Consider the following 22,050-nt stretch of genomic DNA (forward strand, 5'->3'; position numbering starts at 1 on the left):
AATGCCATTGCGGTTGAAGGGAAAGTTTTATAGGACGACTATTAGGCCCGCTTTACTATATGGTACAGAATGTTGGGCTGCCAAGAGACATCATATTAAAAAAATGAGTGTAGCGGAGATGCGTATGCTGAGATGGATGTGTGGAAATACAATAAAAGATAAGATTCGGAACGAGGAGATACGTAAGAAGGTAGGCGTTGCACCCATTGAAAATAAGATAAAAGAGAATCGTTTACAGTGGTTTAGACATATTCGACGAAGGCCTAATGATGCTCCAGTTAGAAGGATGGAGAAATGGGAAAATATATTAGTTAAAAGAGGTCGGGGTAGGCCTAGGAAGACATGGATGGAGGTGATAGGAAAGGATATGAATGCTTTGAACCTCACCGAGGACATGGCATTGGATAAAAATGATTGGAGGAGAAGGATTCATGTGGAAGACCCAGAATGATTTTTTTTTTGGTTCATATCGCCGACCCCAATTGTTTTGGGATGAAGGCGTAGTAGTAGTAGTTGTTGTTGTTGTACTCGTATGACCACTGTTAGAACTCTTATTTTTACAACCTCGATTAAAAAAATGACTCATCTTTCAAATAGATGTTAAAAATGTTTTTTTGAATTGTGAATTTAATGAAGAAGTTTACATGGAACCCCCATCAGGATTAGGGTTGGCACATGGAAGCGCCCTTCGGTTGTGTAAGACTTTGTACGATCTAAAACAAGCTCCTAAGACTTGATAAGATCGATTCAGTAGTGTGATGACACAACTTGGTTTTAAATCTTATTATATTGACATTGCATTGTTTGTTAAGTCTTTTAATGTAGGCATGATAATATTACTTCTATATGTTGATAACATGATTATCGGAGGAGGTGATAAGCAGGGAGTTAGTCATATCAAAGATGTTCTCAAAGCTAACTTTGATATAACAAATCTTGGTTTCTTACGGTATTTTCTTGAAATTGAAGTGGCTTACTCACCTCGTGGTTATTATCTGATTCAGACTAAGTATGTAGCAGAGATCATAAAATGATCGGAGTTTTCTGATGAAAAACAAGTTGATACTCCAAAGGTTATCAATGCCAAGATGAAGAAGGATAACGGAGAACCTCTATAAATAACAAGATGAAGAAGGATGATGGAGAACCTCTGAAGGATCCAACTTCTTACAGACAGATGATTAGAGCTTTATCTTATCTCTCTATTACTCGCATTGATATTGCACGTGTTATTCATTATGCTAGTCAATTTCAGCATGTGCGTACAGTACATATGAGTGTTGTAATGAGGATTATTAGATCCAGTGTTGTGAGAGGCGTACGCCTCAGTACCTGAAGCATACGCCTCAGAGGCGAGGCGCACGCTCAAGGTACTGAGGCGTTGTTGTGATGCGCAAATTGCCCCTCATCACAGTTCCCCGGTTACAAATTCCCCGGTGGCGAACTTCGTCGTTGGCTGCTCAGTCTTCTCCGACCACCGGACGCGGCCCCCCCTCGCTTCCGTACAAGCTGGGCGCGTGGTCCTTCTCCTACTGCCTCCCCTCCCACCGCTTTACTTCCAGTTCAGTTGTGAGAGGCGTACGCCTCAGAGGCAAAGCGCAGGCTCAACGCCTCGCTTCGCCTCATCGCATTTAACAACCTTGATTAGATATATTAGAAATACTAATTATGGTTTATTTTTTTATCTTCTTCGTTAGAAGTTATTGCATATTCAAATTTTGATTGAGGAGATATAAATTATTGTCACTCAACTAGGGGTTTTTATGTTTTTGTAGGGGATTCGTTGATTTCGTGAAAATACAAAAAGCAACAAAAGGTGTCCTTGTCATCTACAGAAGGAGAATACCGAGCTATGGCAACCACTACTTCTGAGTTGGTATGGTTGAACAATTGTTAGAAGACTTAGGAGTTCACGTAGCAGAAGCCTCAAGATTGTGTTATGAGAACAAAAGTGCAGTTTATATCGCCGACAATCACATATTCCATAAACGGACCAAACACAGAATTGGATTGTCATTATGTCAGAGAAGAATTCTTGAAGAAAAGCATTACATTGCCATATGTATCATCCAAGTATCAATTGGCAAACTCTTGGTTGTGGCACTAAGAGTTTGAAGGGAGGTGTTAAGATATGTATATATATATATATATATATATATATATATATATATATATATATATATATATATATATATATATTATATACATTTCATCATTGTAATAAGTTAAATACCCAATAGGAGTATTTTAGTCTTCTCACAACCTTATAATAGGTTGTGCCCATTAGGGGCACAACAATCCTTTTTATTTTTTCCTTTTTTATTTTATTTATTGTCTTTTAACTTTAGGTTAAGGGCATTGAGGTAAAAGGGATTTAGAGTCGTTGGGACCTCCCCAATGGCTCTATTTTCAGCCGTTGGGAAGGTCCCAATGACTCTCATGACTATGTGAAGTGTATATATAGGGGTGAGTCCCCTCCTGTACCCTAATGCCTTCTTAAGCATTTTAGTTATACAAATCTTTATATTTTTATTGTGTTCTTGGCCCCTAAGTGGCCTATGCATAGGTGTTTATGTGATTGACCCATAAGTGGTTTTTGTGCTTTTGAATATTGTGTTCTTGTAAGCTCATAAGAAGCACTTTCTTGTTCTTATTCTTGTTTCATTACAGTGACCACCTTCTAACAAGCCACTCATGTGATCCACCTTCCGGCAGCCAGGTATGTCCTTTGTTGTTGTTCTTCTTTTCTTCTGTGTCTTCTTCCCTTCTCCTCTTCTTATTCTTCCTTTTTTTTTAGTGTTATTTCCTTCTTGTTCTTCTTCACTTATTTCCTATTCGTTTATTTACTCCCAAAATTTTAATTTCTCTCCCAAAAGATACCAAATTGTTTTGTCATTTTGGCATTGTGTGTGTGTGTGTGATTATGGGTACATGTCATCATGTATGCCTGAAACTAAGTAATTTGACTATATATATATATATTCTGAATTTAATATTGGTTAACTTAGCCTTGAATGTTGTAACACTAAATTTGGAGAGTCTACGACAAATACATCAACTATGGTTATTAATGCTATTATGTAATGTTTTGTTGACATTGGGTAATTTGATTGTTATTAGTGTTTTTGTTACCTAATTTTTAGATGAATGCCCATATTTTATTTGTTACATACTTAGATAGATCAAGTTGATGCATTAATATTATTGTTGCATATTGTTCTCGTACCTTTCAATATTTACTTTAAATTTTCTATTTGTTATTGCCTTATTGGCTGTTGGTTTGTCAATAAAGAATTTCTTTTATTTATTTGTGATTTTCAAAACTTGTTTCAATTTTTTAAAGTTTGTTTAATATATGTTTGTGAGACTTACACTTTACGCCTCACTTCATATTTTGGTAGAGTCCCTCACTACACCTTGACACTTTTCACAACATCGAGACCCACCATTCATGAAATAGGACCTCACAGTCTAGACCACAATTATGCCCCTCAAAAAATTGACAAAATATGTTTTCTTAATTTAGAGAATAATATTAAGGGAAAGGGTTCAAGTGAGATAGCTGGATGGTTAGGTTATACTATCATAATTGACGGGTCTCAAGTTTGAAACCCATGGGGGGTATCCACCCAACTTGAATATCAAAGCAGAGGAAAAGAAAAAAAATATAGGCTGAAAATATTAAAATCTACAGTCCATATGTAAACCAAGATGGAACTTGTCACTAAGCATGAATTCCTTCCTGATGGGGTAGAATCAAAGACTGGCAGGGATGACATGTGAAACATGCTGATGTGTGGCCCTACACTAGGATCCTTCTTTTGGAAAACATGCCAAGCTAACATCGAGATAAGTTCAATCTTATTGCTGGAATGTGTCACGTAGAAGTTACACATGTTCTATAGTTTGTAGCAAGGTTGCCAGACTAGGAAGCGGAAACGGGAAACGATACGGGAAGTGGAAGCGAGAAGCAATGCATTGTAAAATGTATAGGAAGCGGGAAGCGAGGAGTAAAAAAAGCAATATAAGAATTGAATGAGAATCGAAATGGAACACAAATAAAAACTAATATAAAAGTAACTATTCTTAAATTACATGATTTTTTACTAATAAGAATTAAATTTTTAACAAAATCTAAAAATGATGACTGTCAATCTAGAGACAGCACATGAAAGTGAGTGAGAAGGTAGAGAGGAAATATAAAAAACATGAAAAGTATAGTGAGAGAACATATAATAAGAACAGATGAAGAATGTGGAAAGAAGTGAGTGAGAAGGTAGAGAGGAAACATAAAAAACATGAAAAGTAGAGTGAGAGAATATATAATTTGTAATATCGTGTGTTTTTCTACAATGTTAAATTCTGAGATTTCAGAAAATTTGGCTAAGTATTTTTATAAAGTTGATAAAATCCTCGATTTTAAGTGGCGTCAGGTGGGTCTAGGCGTGGCACAGGACCTATTGACAAGACCTAAACGAGCCAATTAAGATTTAGTAAAACTTTTTATTTTTAACCTTTAAAATCGAGCGAAATTCGAAGGCGAAATTCAGGTAATATATCATTAGATGCATTTCAAAATTTTGAGAACATTGCTATTTTGTTTTTCTGAATTCGGGCTATGGTTGGCCCAAAAATCGCATTTTTTCAAAAATGACCCGCCTCGATGTGACGAGTTCTGGATTGGATCCAATTAGATCCGATCTATTTGATCCAAGTTGATATGGATCTGGACCCAATCCAAGACCCATATTAATTAGGATCTGGTCAAGTCTGTGACCCATATGGATATTGGATATGAATTTGGATCTTGAATCTGGATCCAGATCTAAAATCCAATTTCAACCAATTTAAAGTTTTAAATTCAATATAAAAGTTTAATTGAGTGAAATTCCATGTTAAAAAGACTCTCAGAGGGGTGAGATACCCTATGAAACTTTCTAAAAAATTATTAATTAATAAATAATTAATTAAATATTAAAAATTAATTAATTCCGAAAATTTATTTTAGATATGACAGAGTTCTACATTTGTGGAACTCTATCTATTATGTAGGGATTCTAGAGGGGGTGTCACCCTCTAGAAAAGCCTAAATGTAGTTAAACTAAAATAGTAAAAGAAATAAAATAAAATAAGAGAGTAAATAGGAGTAGTTAGAAAGAGATAGAGTTTTATATTTTGTATAACTCTATTCTCTATAGTAGGACTCCAGAAGGGACGTCACCCTCTCTCTAAAAGATTAAAAAAATTATAAAAGGGTCTAACTCGTCCCTCTCTCTAAATTTTGTTTTCTAGAGAGAAAAGGAAGAAGGGAAAAGAAATAAAAGAAAGAGAGAGAAAAAAGAAAAGAGAGGAAAAGGAAAGGAAAGAAGAAGAACAAGGAGGAGAAGAAGGAAAGGAGGATCCTTTTTCGTTCCGATCGTCCGAAAAACACTTTTTTCGTCTTTTTTCATCTCCGATCAAAAGTACGGGTTCCTCTCTTGATCCGAACGAGGAGAAATAGTCTATATCCAGTTTATGTGAGATTTTAGTGGGAAAAGGGGGAAATCTGAACTGGAAGACATATATATATATATATATAACATTGATCATGTAGATATATACATATACGTGGGTCAAATTTCCCTTTTTTCAGCCTATATATATATAGTGTGTGTGTGTGTGTGTTGTTAAATCAACCATTGATTTCCTTTTAGCATGTACACGATTTCTTATTTCGTGCTTATAGTTTTCATGTTTTAAAGTTGAATCTATCTTGCGTGTTATTTTTTTGCATATTTCTTAGTTGTAAATATGTTATGCATATTTTAAAAAAAATCTAAAATTTGATCTGCCACTGTACATGTAGACAGATCTGCCAATTTTTATAGGTGCGCAGATTTGGTCCAGATCTGCTAAAAATTTGTCTTATGTGAATCAAACCAAACCTGTCGCAAGTTCCAGTATATTGTTTTATAAATTGCTGTAATGACTGTGTTATAAAACTGCCATTAAGGCATATGTACATGCGCTGAAATCATTGGCGGTTAAAGAAAAAAAAGATCTGATTTTCTATTATAGTGTATAAAGAAAAAGAAAATCTAATGTTGATTTCTAATGTTTCGATAGATGGTGTTGATTCTTGATATCGGTCGAGGGACAAGTGTGAAACCCAGTAATAAAATACAAATTGTGTGTTAAGCTACAACTGAAAACTTATCTTGGACTTCAAAAATTATTGTTCCCGTTTTGAGTATCCGCAGGTTTAATGGAAAGTGAAACTAAACTTGTGTGCATTTAATGGGGACATGCATGCAAAAGAGAACTCTGACAATAACTTAATAATTTATTCATGCATTGCATTGGAATCATGCATATTTACTCTTCTGCATTAGTTCATGCATTCTTATTTCGGTTTCATGTGAAAAATTGTCATTACATGATAACTACTTTCAAATGCTTAAATAATAAATGGTTTATGAGATTGTTATATTTCCTCTGAATACTTGCATTAATTTGATTTATGCTTTTTCTTGCCTATTTGGATTTTTAGAGGAATTCGTACAAATAATATTTGATTCTTACCCAGTAATTCGAATGTTTTTCTTAGGACATGAAGCTCGGTGATGTGGATGAATGCCACAGGGAGCCTACGAGATCGTGTGACTTGCTTCTGTTATTCTTGGACAGTGTGGCTCTGGGATTTTATGCTTTAATTTAATTATGTTCTCAAACTTTGAGTATTGATTAATAAAGTTAGTTATTTTGGATTGGTTGGTTCAATATAGAGATCCATTATGGTTTAGAATTTTGTTAAGTCTATGAGGCCTCAGATCCTTGGGTTTTGGTTTCCGCAATTGTTTTAAAAAAATCACTTTTCAACGGGGATGAGTTGGAGTCGTTACATAATTAGAATAGATAAAGAATATGGAAACCATAGGAGAAGTGTGGGAGAATCAAGATTCTCATCAAGTTTCGGAAGCAAGGAGTATCTTGCTTCTGAAACGAGTTTCCAGGAAGCGGGCTTCCCACCTATCTAACAAGCTTCTGGTAACTCTGACTTTGTAGTAACTTGTCATTGAGCCTGAATTGTTTTCTGATAGTGGGAAAATCAGAGAGTGGCAAAGATGACATGAGAACCATGCTGATGTGTGGCCCTACATTGAAATCCTGCCTCATTTACATGGTCCTCTCTATCTGGTAGGGATAACATGTGTGGCCCTATATTGGAATCCTGATTCATTTGCATGGCCCTCTCTCTAGTATGGAAATTAGAATGACTTAATCAACAACCATTTATTGTCTGCACATTTTTCAAGTGACCACCATTTCAATATACACATATGGTGTCATGATGACGTGAATCTTGAACATCATCATGTGTTAAGATTGTGCTTCTAATATATATATCCATATGTATATATAGATATATATACCTATATGTATATATTAATATATATATATATATATGTATGTGCATGTGTATGTAAACCGAAATACCCATAAGGGGTATTTCGGTCATTTTACTTTGTAACAGAGGGCAACCCATTAAGGACTGATTGTACCTTTTATTTATTTTTGTTTTTTACCTTTTTTATTTTGATGTCATTGATTGGGACAGCTCCAACTAGCTGTAGGAGCAGCCCAACAGCTCCTTATCTCTTTCTCTTGTTATAAATAAGAGTTCTCCCCTTGTATCTTTTGTATGTTTTCTCAAGCATTGTGTAATACAAAAAAATTTATTTTTACTCTCTTGGCCCTTGCGTGGGTGGTGTGGATTGATCCATAAGTGGTTCTTTTGTGGGTTAGTTGTGTTCTTGTAAGCCCATAAGAGGCTCTTGTTTGCTTTTGTTCTTATTTCATTACATGGTATCAGAGCCTTGGTGCTCTTGGGTTGTGATTCATTTAGAAAGGTCAAGAGGAGGATCGTGAGATTGGTGGAGCATCGGTTTGTGGGATGATTTCATTGGGAAGCATACCATCAAAGTTCTTTTCAACAAAATTCTTGCTACCTTCTTTTTTCTATCTCTCTCTCATTATTATAAAAATGGAGGATGAAAGAGAAGTTGGTCATCTTCATTCTCGTGAGACTCAATGATACTAACTATGTGATATGGGCATCCATACTAAAACATAAAATATGGGAAAAGGGTATATGGGGTTTAGTTGATGGCACCGAAAGAGAGCCTAAACTTATACTTAATAAGATGAAAAATAGAAAAAAAGTCTCTTCAAGGAGAAGAGATGTCTAAGGTCGTCACCAAATATGAGAAAAATGGAAAGAATGAAAGATGGGTCATTCCAAGATAATTGGATGGTTCATCAATAGTGTTACATCAAAAAATGCTCTAGCTTAGCAAAATTTGATTTTTCTAGTGGTACATGAAAGTATCTTAAAGATATGCATAATCTCAAGGATATAACTCACATATGCAATGTGAAAATAAAGTGATAACTATGACCCAAGAAGAGATGAGCATTAGGAAATATTACAATGCCCTCTCTCTTCCTTGGGATGAATTGGCTCTTTTAGATCCAAAGTGGCATTGCCCCCAAGATGTAGAACTCCATGAAAAATAAATTAGAACAGAGCATTTCTATTAATTTTTAATGAGCTTAGACCCGAATTTGAAGGAAACAAATCGGTACTTCTTTATAGAGGAGGTGTACCTTCATAGAAGAGGTGTACCTACCATAGTTGAAACTCTTAAAGAATTAACTGTAAAGAAAAATAGGTTGAAAAACTCATCCTCTTTAAAAGAGAAAGAATATGTGCTTGTTATGTTAAGGCCCGGAAATCACACAAGGGCTTATAAGCCCCCTCACTTTGGAAGAAGTAATGAAAATGAAAGAAATTCCAATGATTATAGAAGGAGCCAAAAGGACAAAAGAGGGGATCATGAATACAAGATGAGTGACAAACTAATATGTTATCATTGCTATGAGTCGGGTCATATCAAGCCCTTTTGCCATAAAAGAAGGAAAGAAGATCAAAGAGATGATAAGAAGGTGACTTCGGTGGGACCATCTCTTGAAAGAAGAAAATGATTACATCGAAAAATCTAAGTGATGAGATATCACTCAAGACGACATAGTTATTACATTAGATGATGCTCACTCATCCCATTGTTAAAGAGCCAACAAGATAGAGATTACAATTGTGGACTAAGTACATCTTGAGGTCCTTTTCCTTAAATACCTTAGGCATATTACTTGAAGTTTACATTTAGCATCTCAATTTAAATCCTTTTTGACATGCGCATCTTTTTAGCGCTCTTGAGCATTAGCTTGATAGGGGACATGGAAGAAACACTTGTGCAACTAGTTTCGGCATCGCAAAATGTTTGTGCAAAGGTACGGTGAGTCTCCTTAATCGAAGACCATGTTTTAAGGTAATAGAGCAAGATCACGCAAAAGATCCCTGCTATAAACCTTATCCACTATCTGAGCATCTTGTTTCTTAGGTGACAAAAGCCTGAAGGAGAAGCATAGTTATAATAAAAAAGGTTGTCAAAAAAAGCCTCTTCAATGATATATTTTGTGGTGTGATGCACAAGCGTAAAGAGAAGATAAGTTGGGCTATCGATGTCTTGAGTAGAAAGGTAAGCATCAACTTCTTTTTGGAAACATGACAACCATCAATCTGAAAAGCAGAAGGAACATGTTTCCTAGGACGAGAAATGCCATTAAGAGCAACAATATTCTCAATTGGATGATGTGGGGAACATGGGTTTGATAACCATTTTCAAGAAACATAATATTCCAATATAAAATCGTATTTAAAAAACATGTTTATCCAAATGAACACGAACACAATGATGATACCAAAAGAGTTGCAGTTAGATGTGGAGAGGAATCAGGATCAGATGGTGCTTCTGAAAAAGACTATCACGCTGTCATATGTATGATCTGAGTATCAACTGCCGAACATCTTCACTAAAGTGCTCCTGTCACCTAGATTTCACTTACTACTTGGCAAACTCTCAGTTGTTACACCATGAGTTTGAGGGGGGTGATAAGATTGTGCTTTTAATATATATATATATATATATATATATATATATATATATATATATATATATATATATATATATGTGTGTGTGTGTGTGTGTGTGTGTGTCCATATTTATGTAAACTGAAATACCCATCAGGGGTATTTCGATCATTTTACTTTGTAATAGAGGTCAACCCATCAAGGGCTAACTGTACCTTTTATTTATTTTTTGTTTTTTACCTTTTTTATTTTGATGTCATCGATTGGGACAGCTCCAACTAGTTGTTGGAGCTGCTCCCTATCTCTTTCTCTTGTTATAAATAGGGGTTCCCCCCTTGTATCTTTTCTATGCTTTCTCAAACATTGTGTAATACAAAAGCTTTTATTTTTACTCTCTTAGCCCTTGTGTGGGTGGTGTGGAATAATCCATAAGTGGTTCTTTTGTGGGTTGGATATGTTCTTGTAAGCCCATAAGAGGCTCTTGTTTGCTTTTGTTCTTATTTCATTACAATATGTATTACCAGGCTGTCAATCTCTTTATGGCTAGCTGATTCTTTGAAAAAAGAAATTGAACATATTGAATGATTGGCTAAAGTGACATAGTAGCATATACATTATACCACAAAAAGTGAACAAGTCCCATCTAGGGCATCATATATATTTGATTCATATATCACGACAATAAATTCAACATTTGTGTTTAGGTTTTTCGATCTAAATTGATTAATTGTAGAGAAACATTAGATAGTCGATGGATATTATTTTCATAGACTAGGAAACCTGAAAGAACCAGATTGAGTCTTATGAGAACAACCCTAGATTGTTGACCTTTTTACCCACAGAAATGATCCTGAATTTCACTATAGTACTCATTATTTTCCATCAAAATCCAGAAATCTATCTTCTTTTCATATTTATAACATGGTTGCCAGTCGAGGAAGCGGGAGCGGGAAGTGAGGCACTTTCAAAATTTTAGGAAGCAAGAAGCATGGGACGACTTAGAAGAAAATCACGAACCATCTTGGAAGCAACCTAGGAAGCGAACCGGAAGTGACCTAGGAAGCGAGGGGGAAGCGCGCTTCCCATAAATGGGAAGTGTGTTTCCCATAAAAGGGAAGCGTGCTTCCCATGAAAGGGAAATGCGCTTCCCAAAAAAAGGATGCTTCCCCCACGCATTTCGAAAGCGCGATGACATTTCACACTTCCAAAATGCGTATCGGGGAAGCGCGCTTCCCCTACTGTATAGGTGCTTCCGGTAACTCTGATTTATACTAGTTGCTTATGTTATCTACATGTTTTTTTAACCATCCACATGCCTAGAGTTTTTCAAACATATAATCATTGAAATGGTTTCTGGTCATGTGATTTAATTCTCTAAGCACAGGATTCACCTTGTCTGCAAGGTATCTGCTTTACACCATCATCACACCAACTCAGCATATTTGTTTTTGTCTCCTTATAACCATAACTAACATCCATAAAACCATTTTAGCAGATGCAACTTGCAAGTTCTACTACAGCTCAAATCAAAGGAGACCAAACATCACGCATCTCAATCTTGCAAAAGCAAAATGAGAAATTGGTACCATGGCCATAAGGACGACTATGATCAACACAACAAAAAAAATGCATGAGTGTGAGGCAATGAACAAATCTGCTGGCATCAAAACAAGATAGTACTCAATTCAATGGCCCAAATGTACAACTGCAAAGGTGTCATAAGATTTTTTAGCCACTATCTATACCAAAGTAAAAAAACAAAAAATTATGGGGGGTTGCTACATGAATGTCTGGTCTGACTTAATAACTTCCATGTTTATCATAAATAACAAGCACTTCTCTAGCTCTTCCAATTCTCTTAATTTGAAAAACAGGTGGGAAAGGGGAGAATTGATTTTATGGGGAACCCATATTAGTTTCTCATTCATACGTGGTAACTCTCATATTCCTCCAAGCCTTTGTTGTTTTTCCCTTGAAATAAGGTGGGTGCCCATATGGCCCAAAAATGAATGAAGATCATGCAACTCAACTAATTACGCGTTCTTCAAACTATCCAGAAAAAAACTTCTATAGAAATCATAAGTTCATTGAAGAAGAAAATGGGGTTTTGAGATCTTGAAAACGTAAATGCACAAAAACCATCCTTCCCACCACAGCCTGCATGTTATTCATTGAAACAGTGGATTTTTAAATACATGAATCATTACAAAAACGTGCAAATCGAAAACCCACATAACTGCAAATCACGTCCTGCGCTCATACACATATACAACGCCTTCAAGAAATAAGCGACACAAGGGATCAGGAATAAGAATTCCAATTACCCAACAACAATCTACGCAACAAATTATGATCAAATTCGAGTACCCCCACAAGAAATAAAGCAAAAAAAAGTGGAAAGAACACAGAGAACGCCAAGAGCAAGCTCATGACACCGTGGCCCCCGTGATCAACCGAATGAAAACCCGAGAAATCCCACCACCCATCAAAAGAAAAACTCGGAAAACACAAGCGGGATCAGAAATGCTTCCATAAGGATCAAGGCACACAAAGATCAAACGAAAAGAGCTCACAAATAAGATATAAACCTGGGGGATGTCAGCCGAGTTACGCCCTTGATCCTTCATAAACAACAGAAAGATGGTGGTGGTGGCGGTGGGGGGAGGAGAGGAGCACCGTGGAGATGAAGCGACGGGAGAAGCTACAACCAAAAGTTACAACGAATCAAATAATAAACCCCCGCAACAATCACATGCTCACACGCACACGCACTCTCTCTCTCTCTCTCTCTCTCTCTCTCTCTCTCTCTCTCTCTCTCTTTATATATATATATATATATAGAGAGAGAGAGAGGGAGACTAAATGAAAAGTCATAAATGGGTTTTTCTGTCGTGTTTTTTCATAGTTCCGACCCCATAAATGTATCGGGCATTATCGATTTACAAGGAATCCACACTTGGATCATGTGTTTTCAATAAAAAAATGATATTTAATGCCTCAAAATTTTACAAAGATTTTGTACCATTAATTTTTTAACCTTATAAAAACTCACATACTTATCCAAATTTAACATTTCAAGAACTGATCCCTATAAAATTAGATCACATCTGTACTGTCAGAATTTAAAAATAAAATAAAAATAACTAAAAAACTCTTTTAACACATTTATTTCACACCTAACTTATAAGCAACTACCAATTATATATATATATATATATATAATATTTGTTACTCTAATGAGTAAGCAATCACAACTCGGAGATTGTTTTGACCAAATTTGACCTAGGCGCAGTGATTGCATGGTCACATGTGTGAGGATGTTATAGGTCTTAAATCGCAATGGGGTGTAGTTAACTGGTGGGGTCTGCCATAAAAAAATGTGTTCAGCATGGTCAAAACAACCTTTCCCGCATGGGCCGGGTCAGGTCTTGGCCTGGACCAGACACCAAAAAAAAACTCTTTTTTTCCTTAGCCAGGAGATATAAATATATATATATATATATAGAGAGAGAGAGAGAGAGAAAAAAAAAACATTTTTTTTGCTTACATGTTACAATGATTCAAAAATCATTTCGTACTAAATAAGCATTTTGCATTCATTGTTTGTCGTTTCTTGTTGATATTGATCCAGTAGAATCCTTTCTGTTTTTGCTTTTATTTTAAAGTAAAAGTAGAAAGAGACGTTTGGGTGTTCATGACCAAAATTTTGGGTTGCCCTTTCAGTAATTATAATGCCATTTATTAAGTCAACAACAAATGGATTGCTTTCATGGACCACCTAACATTTGCAAGCGATTGCATTATATGGTAGTTGTAGTAAAGCTTTCACCCTGATCCGGTGGACCCTCATAGGGTCAGGACTGACAATCAACAAGAGGCTCTGATCAGTTTGGGTTGGATCGAATCCTATTCTTGGGATTAGACACAGCTCGCAAGTTTTCATCTATTTTTCAAGAAAATAATGCTAGGTTTTGGATGATTATGTTGGGAGCTGGGTGTTAACTGATGGAACTCTATGATTCCATCACATGGTTTTCGAACCTCATCCTCTGGAGGGCCCTGTATTCTTTTGTAGCAACAGTAATAAAAGTTCAAATTCTAATCAACTTTGCCAGGTGACCCCAGTAATGCATGTTCAGAAAGTTGCTTACAATAACAATTCTTTTATAACAATGAAACAAAATTATTACTAATTAGAATTTACCTCATAGAGTGGCAGGCCCATCAAGTGACCCGGTTCTCTATGAGGGTTCCTCTCGTTATAAAAAATAAAACCTAGAATTCTTATGCCGCAACTTTCTTCACCACCCAGGTGGTATCCCATGTGGTAAGCGGGGTCCTGTGCCAAGCTGAAGAAGGCCCAGGATCGAAACCTTCTGCCACGTGGGGTGGCTGTTGTCCTGCTAGGAGCCCACCTAAACCCCAGGCTAGACTTTCAAAAAAAAACTCTCTTCATATAGCCTATTTTGTTTTTCTAGAGTTTCTTTTGTTGCTAGAGTAATAAGTTCACACTCTAATCTTGTCAGGTGGCCCCAGTAATGCATGTTCAAAAAGATGCCTATAATAAGTTGTTCTTTCATAACAATGTAACAAAATGATAACTAACTAAAATTAATGTGCAGTAACTCTCTCTCTCTCTCTCTCTCTCTCTCTCTCTATATATATATATATATATATATATATATATATATATATATATATATATATAAATATATATATATATTAGAGAGAGAGAGAGAAGTAAGAGCTTACCACTAGCCAATGGGGATTTTCAGGGTGTCCTTAGCAAATCTTACCATGCATATGCTTTTAACATGGTCTATTTGCTAAAAAGTTACACTTGGATCATGTTTTAGGTGTAAAATGTTAATTTTTCAGCTTAAATATTTGTTAAAACTATAGAACATCGACTCTCTTGTGGTGAGTCAGATTAGACTTGGGGTCGAGCCCAGTACTATCATCTCAAGTCAGTTTGGGTCTGGTTCTACATGAATCCGAACCAAACCCAATCCATTGACACCCCTATCTATGATGCATCGTTTTTTTTATGACGAGGGACCCTCACCAAAGCAAGGAAAACCTTGGGTGAGGCCCCACGACCACCCAGCCTTAAGTGGCCAATTTTGAAAGCTAGGAACACACTTGTGTGCCGGCGGGTTTTGATCCGAAGCCTTCATCTCAACACCCTCACTAACACCATGTTGGCCACCAGGTGACCCCGCGAAAGTCTATGATGCAATAAATTTTCTCCATTAAGAAAATCATATTTCTATGTTAAAACCACTTGTTCCAAAGTGCATTTGTTAAGAAAATGAAACGCATTCATAAGGTCAAATTGGTCAAATAAAGATCACACCTAGAGATTTAGCATTTCAACTAAAGAGAGCTTATCAAATATTTTCTCAAATTATTATATGTTGTTGGATCACCTGCTTGTTTTTTCGAATGATGAGGAATCCTCGACAAGAATCTGGTGGCTTATGGCCCTACCCCCCGGAAAGGTAAACCTTAGGTAGGGTCACCCACACCCAAACTTTTATGGAGCTCACCAGTCAAAGGCACCTGCGCAGCGGTGAGAGTTGAACCTAGGACTGAGGGGTCAGCACCTTCTCCCCGAGCCCACTTGCCACTCGTACTTGTGGTTATTTTTTTGCCAAGGATCATGTCAGTGAAATACATGCAGTATATTCATTAAATGTAAAGATTCTAGAGTGCAATAGGAGAGCATGATCTGTCAAATCACCTTAAGAAAGTGATTTAACATCTTCACCGTCCATTGATTCATCCCACAAGGTCGTTGTGTACATTGTGGACGGTGAGGATGCCAAATCACCTCGTAAAACAGGGGTCTCAATTTTGGGGCCTAATGCATACAGAAACTTACATTTGAGAGTACAAAGTTTAAATGTTGAAATGCTGAAGGGGCGTTACTTTCAATGGGAATTTTGGCTTTGTCAATATTGCCGTTAGTAGTCTAAGGCTTACTAGTCTTATGACGTTGGTGTTATCACATGTAGATAGCTTTTTTTTTTTACTAGAATGGGTGTTATCACATGTGTTTTCATATATGGATTCACCATACTATATTGTCCTTATAGAGAAAAATACTATATAGAATCTTTATTTAGATCTGGATTTGAGTATTCTAATTATAGCTTAAATCCAGACTCGAATCTAACAAGATCCAATCAATATAATCAAGATCCAATATGCTTGTAACGTCACATGTACACTATGAAAAAGGACAGCATTCCTATGCAATTTTTGACTGAAAATAGCATGCAAAAGGACAAAATGGAATGCCAGTGTGACAAAAGTTTGGAGCCTAGCGGGTGAGGGAGCCAAATGAACAATAACAATAAATAATATGTGTAAAGTCCATTTTGTCCCGACTCTTTTTTCATTTAAAATGGCCAAATTATCTTCTTGCTTAAGGAAAAAAAAGACTTTTAAGATTATTATTATTATTATTATTTCAACGTCTAACCCTTCGAATGTGATTTACACTTTTTTTTTTAATAGGCAAGCTGGGGTTAGGCAGAACCCACCAGTTGTACATCGAACCATTGGGTTTTGAACTTGCAACGTCCCCAACACAAGATGACGTGCACAAACTGCTCCTAAGCAGAGCCCCCGTGATTTACACGTTTGACTTAGTAGAAACCCGCCCTTGCTCATGTTTTTCCAATATGTATGTTGGATAAAAACCAACGACCTACAATGCATTGAGATTATAATCCTCAAAGAATTATAATTTTTACATCAAAGAATGTGACCCAAAGGTGAACTACTATTTTAGCCATGTTGAACACATTCATGACGTCAAATTTGGTCAAACAGTTAATGAGTTTTAACTAGCCTTATCAACAGGGTAGTAAAAACTTCACACATTTTATATATATATATATATATATATATATATATATATATATATATATATATATATATATATATATATATATATAGAGAGAGAGAGAGAGAGAGAGAGAGAGAGAGAGAGAGAGAGATTATATAACGGTGCAATACCATAAACCAATCTTATAGCCGTTGAATATTTTATGATCCAACGAGTCCAAAAATAAGTCGTTGTCCAATGTGGCAACCAGTTAATTGAAGTGAGCTGGCTCATGAATAATAAAAGAATGTGAGCCGACTCACTTCAAGGTGTCTAATCTTTTGTCAATATTTGAGTAAGAGAGAGGCGTCTTTAGTGTTCCTCTTCGTTTTTTAGAAAAGGAACCATGTGCTCACTAGGGGTGGCAAAACCTGACACGACCCGCCAACCCGCCTCTTAGGCGGGTTCGGGTTTGGAAAAAACAAACCCGTTTAATAAACTGGTCGGGTTCGTGTTAGGGGTATGCCAACCCGCCAACCCGGCTGACCCGTTTAATAAACGGGTTAGGTGGGTGGGTCAACCCGTCGACCCGTCAACCTGACCCGCGAACCTGAGAACCCATTTACCCGACCCAACCCATTTATTAAATGGGTTGGCGGGTCATGTCGGGTTACCCGTTTATTAAGCGGGCCGGGTTCGTGTTTGCCACAGCCGACCCGTTTAATAAATGGGTCGGGTTTGGGTTGAGGTATGCTGACCCGCCAACCCATCGGGTCGACCCACCAACCCGACATGATTGCCACCCCCTAGTGCTCACGCTACCCAAATGCCCCTCGTTTGTTCTCCAAAAATTATTCTCTTATTGTATATGGAAAGAAACATTGTGTGGCTCCAAAAAGAAGTCGTGTGTAGAATTTAGATAGAACAAACCACTACCTTGCGGCAGCATAAAGAAATATACAAAACTTTATAAGGACTTACAGTTTTGGGCATTTGGGTAACGTCATTTTCACATCACAAAAGACCCAATGGTTGAGAGGATAAAAAAGAGACAGAAAACCAAGTAATAGAAAATAAATAATTTTTAAGTTTGATATAAATACACTATTGATTTGTGTCAATATAAAATATCATAACATATAAAACATAATTGAGTGATAGAAAATCTATTTAGACAATTATTCAATTTACTTTACATAAATTTTGCATCGGTATTGTTAAAGTGTAGTTGCTACCAAATGGTCATCTCACAGTATATTGTTTTACAATATAAACACAAAACAATTTGCATTAAACAATTAAACAAGTTGATAAACAGATTTTTTTTTAAAATAAATCATAAAAACATAAACTTGGTTATATTATATAACTCATTTGTATAATGATAAAAAAACATTTAACATAAACTCAAATAGTAATAATAATTTACATGTGTGTTACTTATATAATTGATGCATAAGGAAGTCAGTAATATCACATAAATGTATCATTTGACAAAATTTGGTGAAATACAATACACATTATACTCTATAATTTGCTGAGATACAAAATAAATAAATTATTTAATGAAACTTAATAAAGATAATAATAAAATATTTTTTTCTCAAAGACATGTTTGAAAAAATAAACAACTATGCATATGCAACCTGTATAAAACTAAGTTTATGATATTTATTATTAACTTTAATGATAAAATAAAAACATCAATAATCACGTTATTGTATCCAAAATGCTACTAAAGAAAAATCCTTAGATACACACACACAATATTACTGAAAACATAATGAAATAGGATAATACAAATCCATAACCTATTTCTTCTTCCATATTCATAACTCGATAAACATTATGAATACAAACAATATAAAAAATATATGTTATACGCCATTAGAGCATGGATACATGAAGGTTTACAAGAGAATTTTTATTTTAAACTTTAACCGTTAGGACAACTCACTGACTCTTTATAATAATAATGAAGTTGCAATAACAAAGATATTATTTAATAACAAAAAATCCATTAACCTTAAAAGATAAAAGATGGTGAATCATATCATTCAACATGCATTGCACATGGACGATTAAGCGATAGTAAAAAAAATACCTTTTACAATTTGCCTTCTCGATAAATGATAAACTAATTTTAATTATTATTAAATATCATTAAAGTTTCTTATAAGTTATCAAATCAAACTATGATATCAGTGTTGGAAAATGTGGTGGGTCATGATACTGCAAATATCTCATACACTTTATAAAATTTAAATACTATAAGAAATATTATCAATCAAACATGACACATCTCCCTTTTGTTTTTATTTATTTGAAATCATCATAGTAATAACATAAGCTATACACTTTTATACATGATCCACATGACATGTCAATTTAAATATGCAAATAAAATTTCTATGACCAAATAAATGTTCTAAATTAGTATTGTCAAGACATATAATTTGGATACCGATCTGCAAGTCCAAACCCAACAAGATTCAACGACTCAACCTGGTTCAACAACCAAGAAGAGCCACACGTCCAACATGAATCTCTATCAAGTAAGAAAGCTCAAAGAGTCATCCCAAGAAACCAAGCCTCCAGAGTTCAAGAGGTTCAATAAGGAGTCTCCTCAAGAAGTCAAGATGTTCAAGACTACTCTGAATCAAAACAAGAAACATCATGAACAAGACTCTCCTTATCAGCATGTTTCTAGTAGTTCTTCTCAATTAGAAAATAGGATAATTGCCCCATGTAAATAATATATATAATGAAATCATGTCTCACATTAATTGAGTGAGAGAGACAGGTAGTCGCGGATGTAGGTCACGTTGACTGAACCACATTAAAATGTGTGTGTGCATTGCATGTGCCAATTCTGTGCAGCTTCATAATGTAGACATTTTTTGTTGTTTGCACGTCTTCTCCAACCTCTTTTCATGGTATCAGAGCCCCAGTCTAGGCACACATTTTGATTGTCCTTCTCGTTGTTGTGATTGTTCGCATGGCCTCAATGAAATCCTGCTCTTCAGAGATAAGTTTCTTTGTTCTCTCTAATCTTGTCTTGTCATCTTTCACCTCTTTGCAGTATTTGCTTTCTACCAAATTCACTGCAAAAAATTATATGTTCTAGGAATCTCAGTTTACTCTTTTGCTTAATTTATATGATTTGGAAGGGTTTGTTGATGGATCAAATCCTTGTCCAAATCAATATATTACTCAGAATGATGTTTCAAAAGTAAATCCAAAGAAATGAGATCAAACCCTTCTCAGTTGAATCATCTCATCCCTTACTAAGCTTATTTATACACAGGTTATTGGGTTGAGAACATCATATGGTGTATGGAAGGCATTGAGAGACAGGCATGCTGCCCACTCGATCAATCCAAGATCATGCAATTGAAGGGACAACTACAAACTATGAAAAAGAAGATAAAACTATAGAAGAATTCATTAAAAAAGCGAAGGAAGTTGGCCATCAATTAACTATGGTTGATAAGCCAGATAGTAATAATGATATGGTGATGTACATCCTGAGGGGTCTGCCTCATGATTATGATTTTTTTCGTACTTCTATTATAATTCGGGTCAAACCTATTTTCCTAAGTGAATTGCATCATTTGTTTCTTGCTCATGAAGCTCAACTCCTAGAAGGGGAGGAGAGATCAAACCCTAATGGGGGAAATTTTATTAAGCAAAATAATCATTTTCACAATAATAATAATCGCTGAGGTAGAGGTGTTTTTTTCAATAATCATTCTAGAGGCAAGAACAAAGATAGATATGGTGCAGAATATTTTCAGACGAATCAAGCCAATGGACATGGCTATGGGTCCTAGCAGAATCGTGATCAATCGTTTAGCCCATAGGTTTGTCAGCTTTGTGACAAGGTCGATCATATTGCTAAGTCCTGCAATCTTTATGCTCACAATCACATTGAAGAAGATCCACCACATGTTTACTCTAAGAACTTCAATTCAAAAAGTAATGGTGATGCATGGTACCCAGATTCGAGGGCATCTTATTATGTGGTTCCAAATTTGAATGCCCTAAATATTCATAATGACTACCGTAGCAATGATTCAATGAAGATCAACAATGTTAAAGGTTTACCTATTCTCCACACTGGAAATAACTCTTTTTCTTTTAATTATGCTAAATTTATATTGAAAGATATTCTGCATGTTCATCAAGTTACTAAGAGGCTGCTTTCTGTTCAAATATTCTCACATGACAATGGAGTAATTGTTGCATCAAGGATGAGAAAACTAGTTGTGAGCTTTGTCGGAGGATGAGTCAAGGACGTTATTCCATTATTTTTAATAGTTGCAATAAAGTTGCTAATATTGATGAGTGTGCCGCTTTGAATCAATGGCACCATCGACCTGGTTATCCAACCTTTAGAATAGTGAAAACTGTTATTAATCATTTTGGACTTCCTTTTATAAATAAAAGTTTGATGTGTATTTGGCCTGCTTGTCAAATGAGCAAGTCTCATAAACTATCTTTTGAAAATTTGTCTAACCCTATTTTGCAGCCTTTTGGTCTTGTTTATTCTGATGTCTGGGACCAACCTCTATTCCAAAAGACAATGAAGTGAAATATTATGTGATTTTTTTTATGACTTCTCTAAATACACATGAATTTATCTCTTGTGACACAAGTCTGAAGTTGTTGGTGCTTTTCAAAAGTTTAAATCCTTGGCTGAAACTACTACGGGCAAGAAAATTAATATTTTCAGTCTAATGGTGATGGTGAATTTACAACTTTGGTCTCTTACTTAAACCAGTATGTCATTAATTAAACATTGTGTCATGCCCACACACACAGGAGAAAAATGGCAGTGTTCAAAGGAAACATAGGCACGTGGTTGAAATCGGCTTTCTCTTATGGCACATGTTGGGGTGCCTACGCGTTATTGGTCTTATGCCTTTCCTACATTTGTGTACCTAGACAATCACCTCCTTCCACCCAACTTACATAACAAAACCATCTAGAGATCCTATTTCAAAAGAAACCCAATTATAATTTTCTCAAAACCTTTTGTGGCGCTTGTTATCCTAACCTGAGGCCTTATCTTACCCATAAACTAGATTTTAGGTCTGGACTCCATGTTTTTCTAGGCTATAGTTTTACTCAACATAGATATTTGTGTTTAGACCCTTCTTCTGGTAAAACTCTAATATCTTGTCATGTGGTCTTTGATGAAGATAAATTTCCTCCGCAATCATCCTTAGTAACCAAACCACCC

The 22,050-nt window shown here is 35.6% G+C and overlaps 1 protein-coding gene across 3 annotated transcripts in view; it reads right to left on the reverse strand.

Annotated features, from left to right (window-relative positions):
* Positions 1 to 12,765, reverse strand: part of LOC149843706 (uncharacterized) — a 41,058-nt gene extending 28,293 nt beyond the window's left edge. The window contains exon 1 of one of the 3 annotated variants that reach the window (XM_090000031.1): positions 12,559 to 12,765. In XM_090000031.1, the coding sequence (XP_089856157.1) occupies positions 12,559 to 12,597 (39 nt within the window). In that variant the 5' untranslated portion in view covers positions 12,598 to 12,765. The remainder of the gene's footprint in view (positions 1 to 12,558) is intronic. The other 2 variants (XM_090000032.1, XM_090000033.1) reach the window with 2 other exon arrangements.
* Positions 12,766 to 22,050: the final 9,285 nt, after the last annotated feature.

Source organism: Nuphar pumila, chromosome 3, assembly GCF_984573655.1.
Source record: "Nuphar pumila chromosome 3, dmNupPumi1.hap1.1, whole genome shotgun sequence".
NCBI classification, from domain to species: domain Eukaryota; kingdom Viridiplantae; phylum Streptophyta; class Magnoliopsida; order Nymphaeales; family Nymphaeaceae; genus Nuphar; species Nuphar pumila.